An 11,237-nucleotide genomic window follows, 5' to 3' on the forward strand; every position below is an offset into this window, starting at 1 on the left:
CTCGATCCATTTGTATTCCTCAGTTGGTGGGCCTAAAACGGGTAACGTCCTTTCATCTGTTTTTTTTTTGAAGCCCACGTCCTTTCATCAAGTAAGACTTTCTTGATTTGAGCTTTGGGAAGTGTACTTTTGTCATTTAGATTAAAATTAAAAAATAAAAATAAATGAACGAGCACACGACCAATACCATATCCGAAAAAATAGGAAAATTATGGTGATGACTCAAATATGTAAATCACTAACGCTGCATTTAGAGGTGTAAAACGGACCATGCTGGTCCGCCCGTGTAAAGTGTGGGTCGGGCTGATCTGTGAGCTATGCTTTGGGCCAGATCGGGCTGTGAATTGGGCCAAAGTTGTTTTTTTTTTTTTAATTTTAATTTTATATGAATTTTGGTATATACAATTGCTTATATATATATATACAATTGCTTATATATATATACAATAATTAAATAAAGTAGTATAATAAAATTGAAAAAAAATCTTTATTTTATTAATATATTGTATACTAGTTGCATTTTACATTTCTTATTTTAAGGACTTAATCTAGTAGGCACAATATAGTAATCATATTCAATAAACATTTATAATTATTTTGACAATGGTTAGAAGTGGTTTTTAATCTTTTTCAAGTGTAAGCTGGAGGCATTTTAAGGGACAGATGTCAAAAAAATTTCTAAGTGCTCATTGAATGTGCTTACAGCGATATACCTACCTGATCCAGATTGGTTAAAATGCCCCTACGAACATTGAATTTTTAATTACAAAAAAGAAGATAAATCCTTAAAATAAGAAATGCCAAATGCAGCCATCTTCTTATATAATTATACCAATGAGCTTTGATAAAGTCAAATCATCATCATCATCATCCTTGCCTTGTTCCAATTAGATGGGGTTTGCTACATGAGTATTTTTTCATTAATATATTGTTTTTAAAGCCATATCCACTATTAAATCATTTTTCACTAATTTTACCTATCTACTTTTTGTGTATCCTGAGTTCTTCTAGCTCTTTCAATGTGTGAGAAATCAATTCTTCTAACTGGTGCAATTGGTGATCTTCGGTGCATGTGTCTAAACCATCTTAGTATATTTTCTTTCATTTTATCACATATTGAAGCTTTTCTTAGGCTTTTATAAATAATCGCATTTCTAATTCTATTCTTTCTAGTTTTCACTTTTTTTTTGACATGTTTTAATTTTCACTTATTCATCTTAGCATTTACATTTTTGTCACATTCATTTTTTGAACATATTATTTCTTAATTACCCAACACTCAGCTTTATAATATAATTGGCCTTACAAGTTTTTATAAAATCAAATAATAAAAAATATAAATGAAATTAACCTTCTACAAAATAAAGCAAGAGTAGCTAAGCTAAAGAAAGGATATCTATAAGAAAACCAAAGCTTCAAATTCATGCCATCGATGGCAACTAATTTGTAGAATATATTCACTCCTTCAAATACCATCAGCACCATAACCATGGCTGGAATGATAGTTTTAGAAATCTTCAGCCATAAAAGCTCTAAAGCAAAATTGGAATGTGATGTGGGGTAGCCCGGCCCAGCCCACGAGCGCCAGACTTGGAGCTGCGATTCGACACGACGGGGGCTACCCTGCTCCCCTCGTACGGAGCCAACAGCGGAGGACCCTGCGTCCCCGCAATGGCCACTAACCGCCCTTGTACGACATTCATCGGAGGTGTCCATCTCCACCTACCTCCCTGCAGCTCAAGTATAAATACGAGATGCCCCCCACCAGGTAAAGGATCCCTTGAATTCCAGTTCTAGCTCTACTCCTAAGAGAAGGACTCAACTCCTGGGAGCCTAGTGCCTACGAGTGCCCTCTTCCGAGCCCTCTTTGGCACCAAATCCTATTCCTTTTGCCCTCATACTAACTTGACCATTGGAGCCTCTGCCTCGGGTTCCCACACGAGGCCTCTGGCACTTCTTGTCTTGTAGTACTTCGGATTTCAAGGGACTGCGCCACTTAGTCAACAACCCTTAGCCATAAACCCTCGGCTCCTACAGTATTCAAAGGGAACAATCCGCCTCGGCCTCAACTTACCCCCTATGAACCCTCAAAGCCTTCGACTAACCTTCAGAGCTCGGGAACGAATTTACCTTGTTGCCCTCGGCCAAACCAGGTAGCAACAGAATGAATTGAGAAGGAGACGACGAGAACTCTATAATTCTAAAATAAGCGTTGGCGGGCTGAGTGAATAAACTTCACACTTGCACTTGTTTGGTGTGTATTTATTTTTATATTTATATTTAGTTTGTGTTTTATTACAATAGATGAGAGCACAGATTTGAGTCAGGTAATCGTGCATTGGGCACATTACCCCAGTTGCTTTTTTATGCAATCTAATTGATAATAAACTAATAATCCATTCTTCACCAATAAATTCACGGCCTCTAATTAAGACTAATCCATTTTACTCTCCTTTCTACGCCCAATAATAGGCACCCCTAAATAATATGAATGCTCTCACTAATCACCAATCAATTCATAGTTGAGGCATCCCTACGAGATAGCCAGTGACAGTGAGCCCTCAACCATAGTCCACACTGTTTGTATGGAAAATGAAAAAGAAGATAAGGCTCAGTTTTGAAAGAGTATAAGTACAAATATATACAGTGTAAATACATACAAAATGCAAGGTTTTGCATTCTATATATTTGTATTTGTACTCCTTTCAAACTGAGTGTAAGGCTGTGTTTGGTTTAAAAGAAAAAATAGAAAAAAGAAGGGAAAATTAAGGAAATCTTTACAAACCTTGTATAGGTTTCTCTACTTTTTCATTCAAGCAAGAGAAGCTCCTTGCTTGCTTGATCTGATTTGCTGATCTGTTGGTAAGGTCTATTACTAGAGGTGATCATAGGCTGGGCCTAGGTCTGCACCAAGTCCAGAAATTCTAAAGTCAGGTTTGGGCCCAATTCAGCCTAGACCTAGGCCTGAAAGGTAAGCCTCAACCCGGTCCTAAAATTTCTGGGTCTGATCAAGCCGGTATAATCATTTGGTGGTAGCAATGAACCAGGCCAGACGGGCTATTCATTTTCACTTTTCAACCCGGGCCCATGCTATTACTCTTCTTGCACTTGCAAAGCCTGGCCCAGCCCATGTTCACCCCTAGGCCCCCTAAATGGCCCAGAGCTACAAATTAAAGAACATAGCGTACAAGCCTACCCTCCATCTTAGTGGGCAAGTTAGTTGGGTCCCAATTAAATAAATTACACGTGGATGATTTCCAAGTCATTTATAATTGATTAAGGACCCATTTGAGAGAGCTGAGCGGTAAATTCAGCTAAGCTGGTTCAGCAGTTTTGAAGTGCTCTAGATAAATTATTCTAATAGCTTCTAAGAGGCTGATGAAGCAAATAACCCTTCAAATGATGTTTCTCTTTTTAATTTTTTATCAAATATAGTTTACTGATTATCTATATAGGGCCCACCCACCTCCGAAGCCAGAAGCCGTTGTACTTCAGTCCTCCCAAACGGACTCAAAACAGCCTTACTAGCAAGTCATTGGCTCATCTTGTCCAGGCCCAGTTGAAAGGGATGTATGGGTGTTATGTTGGTGGCAACATTTTAAGAACCGATCAGCAATCGGAACCATTTTGGCCATTTGTTTTTGGGTCAGTGATTTGGCCGTTTGGTTCAAACAAATAGCTCATTTCAACTTAAAAAATAAAAAATGGTAAAAAATTATTGTCCAGGTTGAATAGGTTGATGGTTCGCCCGCCTAGGTCAATGGGTCATTGACTAAGTCAATGACTTTTAGCCAAAGACCGAGTTGAAGGTGAAATGAAATCAATTGCTTGGACGATTTCCAGGCTGAACAATGGTTCAAAAATACTGGTTGGTGGGACGTGAGAGTAGACCTGGCAATTGGGTTGGGTAGGTCGGGTTCGGGTTGAGTCAAGATGCTTTGGGTTGGGTCAGCAAATGTTAGACTTTAACCCTAAAATGTTTGGGTTAGGGTTGACCCATGGGTCATTTCGAGTCATCCTTAAAGGAATTAACCTTAAAATTCCCAACATAAAATAAAAAACTTAACATTGAACAATTCAAAGAGTAAACGATAAAGAATAAAGACTAAAGGGTGAAAACTTATAACAATACATAAATAGTTTCAATTAGACCTGACAATTGGATCAACAGGTCCCATGACCCAACCTGACCCAATCCAATTTTTTTATGGATTGGATTGAGTCGGATCATTCTCAAACTCAAGCTAAATATGGTTCATGTATAAATTTCGAAATGAGAGAATCTTAAAAAATAGGACTTACTCCCCACCTCAGGGTTATAGAAATAGCCTGGGACATCTGAACATGTATATAAAATAGTAAAATACATGGATTTGGCCTCAACTTAGAGAGATCATAGGGGTAATAAGACCCTTAGGTGGACTAAATGGAAAAGCACCTATCCACGTGGTAATTCTTGGAAGCATTTAGATAGTTTTTTTGGTAAGATTTATTCTTTAATTTTGGAGATTCAGTTCGGTTTGATTTATAATTAAACAACAGTACATTTTAAGGTCTTGAACCTAAAAACAATATCTAAGTTGAAAGACCCTTGTGACATTTTCAATTGGGCAAAGCCAAATTGATTCCAGCTCAAACATTATATTAGGGTTATGTATTGTTAGATAAACTTGTATTACTTTTATCTATTAATGTTTATTATAGACTAGTAATTAAGCGCATGTATTGCTTAATAAAAATAATTTTTATTTTAACAATTGTTTTTATTTAATATGGTTCATATATAACATTATTTAGAAATGTTCCCAAATGTTTTCAACAAAATTCTGTATTTTCTTTTTCGGTTTTGTGTCCTATCTTTTTTTTTTAAATATTTATTATTCAATTATGACATCATGAATTTCTTTGAAAAGTTGGATTGTTGACCCACCATCAAGATAAGAAAATAACTTTGATTTCATATTAGTTTTAAATTATATATTTCATCTACATTATATAAATAGTTTTTGCTTATCACACTTAATTTTTATTTAACATAATTAATATATAATTTTTTATATATTCTTTTGATTACTTGTATTTTTTATTTTTTAAAGGTTTTTATTTTATTGTTATACCATCAATTCATCCATTTGACCTAAACCACTAACACACCACTCAAAAAGGAAAATAGTTTGATTTCTATATTGAAATTAAAATTTATATTACATTTCCATAATTGATAAAATTATTTCTTATGTATAATACTTATTTGTTCAAATAATGAATGTATAATATTAGAGATGTATCCAATATTTTATTTTTTTTTTATAAAAATATAACATTATATACGTAACCAAATTTTCTCTACTTTTTATTTTTGTGATTCTTTGTATTTTTCTATTTTTAAAAATTTTATTTTTTGATCATGACATCATTTCATTTCTAGTTTGATTTTAAATTTGACATTTCATTTTCATCATTAATAAAAATATTCCTTACGTTTCATACTTATTTTTGTTTAGTTTAATGAATATACAATATTTCAGATATGTCCATTTTTTTTTGTATTATAATTTTATTTATTATTTAATTATGAATTATTTATTAACCCATTTGACCCCAAATGGTTGAATTGCTTACCTACATCGGAGGGAAGAAAATCATTTTTTTTAAATTAATTTTCAAAATATTTTTTTTTTATATTATGAAAACTAATGTTATGGATTTAATTAGTAGAATTTAATGATGAGAAAAAATATCTTAAATATAGGATTTAATGAGAGAATATACATTATATATGATATTTAATGAGAGATAATAGGAAAATAGTCTTATTTCCAATTGGTTTTAAATTTTATATTCCATTTCCATCATTAATAAAAATATTTCTTATTTATAATACTTATTATTATTTAATATGCCAAATATATGATGTCAAAAATGTTACTATTTTTTTTTTTTGCACTTTATCTGTTTTTGAATTTTATTATTTAATTGTGGCAATATGACAAAAAATGCTTTAATTTCTTAAGACCATATGAAAACACTATTTTTTTTTTTCTAGATAGGCTTTCAAAGTATAAGTTTTTGTGTTAATGGGATTATTAATTTATTATGTATGGATTTAATTAATAGAATTTAATTATGAGAAGAAACAAAAATGCCTTATATGATTCAATAAAGGTGAATGCAAGTTAATATGTATCCTAAATGCTGAATTTAATGAAAGAGAATTGAATGCATCGAGAATCTTAAAATTAACTCTTTTCAACTCACTTAATATCAATAATTGATTATCTTATTTGCCCTTATTTTTATTAATAAATTTAAATATGAAGAGGTAAATTTTGTCCTTAGAAAATTGCAAAAATATTCTCGAGGCTATTTGTGATTTTTAAAGTAGTATAGATATAAATTTGCCCTAAAAAATAAGAAAAAAAATTAAAATAAGCATTTTGGAGCAAAAACAACCAAGTGGGTGTAATAGCTCCATATTTAACTTTATATTTTTAAAAGTTGAAAAAAAAATCATAATATTTTAAAAGAGTTAGGAAGCAAATGAGGGGTCCGACGTGGATAACTACATTTTAAAATAGTATAGAGATGTAGTCGTATTATTTGAGTTGATGATCTGAACTAGTTAGATTTGTTTTGGTAAACGAGCTGGATTCTTGATGAGATTTAATGATCTGAACTAATTAGATTTGATTCTTAATTAGAGGACGTGAGATAAGTTGAGTTGTAATGCTAGAGTGGGATCCATGAATGCATGCCGATACTGGTGATGCGGTCATTTTCCTCTCTGTGGACAGTGGATCGAGCATCTATTCCCACTACCCGAGTTCCCTGTGTCGCTTCCCTTCCGACGAAGAAGGCAACAATCTCTAACACAAATTAGGGTTCTTCTATTTCTAGTTAATTTGCTATTCTTTCTATTTCTAAATGGCGCTGGCCCTAAGTGGAGGATAAAACACGAAACACGAGATTGGATTGCATGTCTCATTTGCGTATATATTTCTTTGAAAAGGAGTATAGCTGGAAAACCATAACAAAATTCCATCTGAATACTTCACCATAAAAAAGAAAAGAACAACTCAACTCAACTCATTTGGAACCACAGAACACTCCAAGTAGCACAAATTTGGCATAAACAATTGTACGTATGTGAATAACTGGTATCAAGGTTTTGGGATCACTTTGTACTATTTAAACAGCTGCCACCACTTCTGCTGCAATTCATGATTTAACTTTCTTTTCTTCTTCTTGTTGGTGGCAACGTATTCCTGGTAAGATGAATGCACTTAGTGGACATAGTACTATAAAGAAGACAAGCACCAAAGAACTGTACCTATGATGAGTTGACATATATCGTATATCTATATATGCTGCATCAGGCGTTGCTCCCCAAAGGGGACATGCCACTGTTTTTTTCAAAATTCAGTTGATGTGAGTTCTTTATCTACTTACCAATCTTGGATATTTCTTCAAACCACATGTAATGTAATAAGGGCAAACAATATCAATGGAGGGGAGATTCAGTTCTGGCAAAATTGTGCTCACACCGTTCTCACAGCCCTTTTCAGTCATGTATTAGGAACATCTCCATATTTGTATCTTTTTTATTTATGGGGAGATATTTTTAATACACAGATAAAAAATAGCTGTGAGAACCAATGTGAGCATCAAATCCAATTTCACATCAAAGATGGAACCAAAACATTTGGGTCACTAGACTAGCTTCTTATGACCCTAGTTTTGGCTTAGGCTAAAATTAAGCTCAGGTTTGGCTTCCTATGAGGCCTTACAAAACTCCATTACAACAAGGCTTTATTTATTTATTTATCCTTAAACTAACTTATATAAAAACCAAAACATTATACAAATCCATGGATAGAAGAAGCTTAAGGAGATTGTACTTTTTTGAGTTAAAAACATGTGCTTCCCTAGTAAAAATCCAATGTCCATATATAAAAGTAACAAAGCAGAGATTTCCTAGCATCATTAATCAGGTCCAACAAGCTTGATAATGTATATATACAAAATTACAGCTGAATTCGATAAATATATAAGCTCATTTTAGAAAGAATACGAATACAAATATAAATACGCATAGTATAAATATATACAAAATAATATAAAATATAAGGCTTTACACTCCAAACTGAGTCATATATACACATGTCAATACATCTAGTTACTGCTAGAAGAAACTGATCTAAGTACCCATTGACCCCAAAAGCTTTTTCTTTCTATGATAGATTCTCTCTATGCAGCCTGGGGCATGCAACCTTTATAAACATAAAATAAGTTTGGTAAAAAATAAAGTTACCCAACAAAAGCTAGGGTCCAGGGTACGTGGCCACTGCTGTCATGTCCATGCCACTATCAAAGGATCATTTTTCTATACTATTGTCACCAGTTTTCATTTCACCATCATCATCGGCATATCATAGAATATATAATTTGCATTCACCAGTCTTCCTAGACATCAGGATTGTAGCTAGATGATGGATGGAAAGAAGCCTTATTTGGTCGTCATTCTCATACAATCGATATATGCTGTCACCTATATTCTATCAAAGGCTGCATTCAATGGAGGTATGAATTGCTTTGTGTTCACCTTCTATAGACAGGCTATTGCCACTGTCTTCTTAGTCCCTGTAGCTGTCATCTTTGAAAGGTAATAAGCAACTTAGTTCTTTCTTCTTTGATTCTTTCAAGTCTCTCCACCTCATAGTGGTCCATCCAGGATCTCATGAGCTCATCTACTCAAGACTTCTCCTTCAAAGGGATCTAATTACTGGGTTTCTTATCTTTCAGAAAAAGAGCTCCATCACTGTCTTTTATGGCCTTCTGCAAGATTTTCATGCTTTCTCTGTTTGGGTATGCTTAGTATGACTTCATTTTATATTCATACTCTCCATCACTTCCATGGATGATTCTCTGTTTGATCTTGGAATTTTTTTTTTTTTTAAATAGAGCTTTTGATATTTGAGTTTTTGAGCCACAGGATTACTCTCTCTTTGAATTTATATGGTATTGGACTCGTTTATACGTCTGCAACGTTGTTGGTTGCAACAACTAACACACTCCCTGTCATCACCATCTTATTAGCTGTTCTACTCAGGTACTGTCTTCACTCATAAGATTTGGAGGTTATTAGGGTAAATTATAGATTGCCACCCTATACTTTGGGGTAGTGATACCTAGCACCCCCAAACTTTCATTTGGCACCAGAACCCACTGTGAACTTTCAGATTATTCCAACACTCTGCACCTGCTTGGATTGATGGTGAGGGTAAAATTATTAAAATTCCCATTTGACACTTGATAGGCCAAGAGAAGAAAATATCAAAATAACAAAAATAGGCATCTCAAAGTACAGTATCTAACTATCTACCTCTTGTTGCATTTGTATTTTTGTTTTAAAAAATTTTAGTGTTTTTACATTTCCTTTTTTGTATTTCCCTTTTTTTTCTTTTTTGTGTTTTATGCAATTTTCTGTATTTTGTTGTATATTATTTTCCCTTCAATTTTCATTGTATTTCTTGCATCTGCAGTTAATTTTCCTTTGTTTCGTATTTTATTAATTTTAGCACTTCAAAAGAAATAAGAAAAAAAAAAAAGTTTTAAACATGCATATGACGGTTACATAAGAATCTTGTCCAAAGTTGATGGAATGCTAAAAACAAGCCGCTGCAGCCCCACATTGGGAACATCTCCCTTGTTATGAATATTCATGGAGAGATGTTTCCTATGTACGACACCCTGTAATGGTAGCTGATCCACCCTAATTATTGGTTGATATTCTATCAATGTTTGTAATTTAAAAAATTTGTATACAGGATGGAAACCGTTAAGTTGAGGACCTTCTCAGGAAAAGCCAAAGTTGTAGGTATCATACTTTGTATGGCTGGTTGTGCATCACTTGCCATATACAAGGGCCCATATTTGAAACCCTTGATCAATACTCATCTCTTGGAACATCACAACAATGAGGAAGATTTATCTGTTTCCCACACAACCAGGACATGGGTAATAGGTTGTTTTCTCTTGCTCCTTGCCAATATTGCTTGGGCTTTGAGGCTTGTATTCCAGGTATTCATCATTCTGTTCTCTAGCTAGTCATTTCTTCAGTTGCATTAAGTTGTTCTTATCCTTCATTTTATACAAGAACAATTCTTCATGTATAAATGATGAAAACTTGGACATAGGATCGGATTCTGAGAGACTACCCTTCAAAGCTTCTATTCACAACTCTAACGTGCATTCTAGGCTGCATTCAGTCATTGGTTGTTGCCTTTTGTATCGAGAGAAATCCTAGTCAATGGCAGCTGCATTGGGACGTCGGACTTCTTGCCGTGGCATACTCTGTAAGATTGTAACCAATTCACAAATTAATTCTGTGTTTACATATTATCCACTGTTACAGTATATCCAAGGCCTAATGATTAAACTAAACCACCCAAGTTAGTTTAATTAATGCGCATTAATTAATCAAAAAACTTTAATGGATTTAGTTTTTTGTTTTTTGAATAAAACCCAAAAAAGGATTTGGGTGGAAGTAATAAGAAATGGTATGTTATTGAACCAAATGGAATTTATTGTCTATGAAGTATGAAGATCCATAGCTATGGTTTTTCTGCAGGGAATTGTGGTTACTGGTGTTGCTTACTACTTGCAGACCTGGTGCATTGAGAAAAAGGGGCCTGTATTCATGGCCATGTCAAACCCAGTATCCCTCATCATCACCACCTTTTCCTCCTATTTTCTTCTAGGCGAACTAATCAGTTTGGGAAGGTAGTTTAATTTCATTGATGAAATCTCTAATTCAAGAATTTGAGCTTTAAGCCAGCATCAATTGATAGATATAATTTGTTTAATCTAAATAGCAGCATTGTTATTGTTTGTAGTGTTTTGGGCGAAATCTTGTTGGTTGGAGGCTTTTATAGTGTCTTGTGGGCAAAGAGCAAGGAACAAACAGATGACAATAAGGATTTCACAATTGAAGAGGGAAAGGATTGCTTAAAGGTGGAAGAGGCCACATAAGCAAATTGGCGCACATTAGAGCAATGGAGAATTCAAGGTGGTTTTTGAATAATCAAAGCAATTATTATTTTTCAGATCAAAAGCCTTTTCCTTTTTTCTTTACTTTTAGGGTTGTGGTTGTTATTTTGGGTTGATTAATTTATCTATATCTATACTACTTATAAAAGTGTGAATGAGAAGGTATTGGCTTCTGGAAATTTTCTTTA

The 11,237-nt window shown here is 33.7% G+C and overlaps 1 protein-coding gene across 1 annotated transcript; it reads left to right on the top strand.

Moving 5' to 3' along the window:
- Positions 1-8,426: 8,426 nt before the first annotated feature.
- Positions 8,427-11,237, top strand: LOC104599901 (WAT1-related protein At5g64700-like). The gene is made up of 7 exons (XM_010262646.3): positions 8,427-8,662; positions 8,803-8,865; positions 8,993-9,109; positions 9,828-10,080; positions 10,197-10,355; positions 10,631-10,782; positions 10,896-11,237. The coding sequence occupies exons 1-7, from the start codon at positions 8,487-8,489 to the stop codon at positions 11,029-11,031; spliced, it is 1,056 nt and encodes a 351-aa protein (XP_010260948.1). The 5' UTR covers positions 8,427-8,486; the 3' UTR covers positions 11,032-11,237.

The sequence above is a fragment of the Nelumbo nucifera genome, chromosome 5, assembly GCF_055504915.1.
Source record: "Nelumbo nucifera cultivar China Antique chromosome 5, China Antique-T2T, whole genome shotgun sequence".
In the NCBI taxonomy this organism is placed as follows: Eukaryota; Viridiplantae; Streptophyta; class Magnoliopsida; order Proteales; family Nelumbonaceae; genus Nelumbo; species Nelumbo nucifera.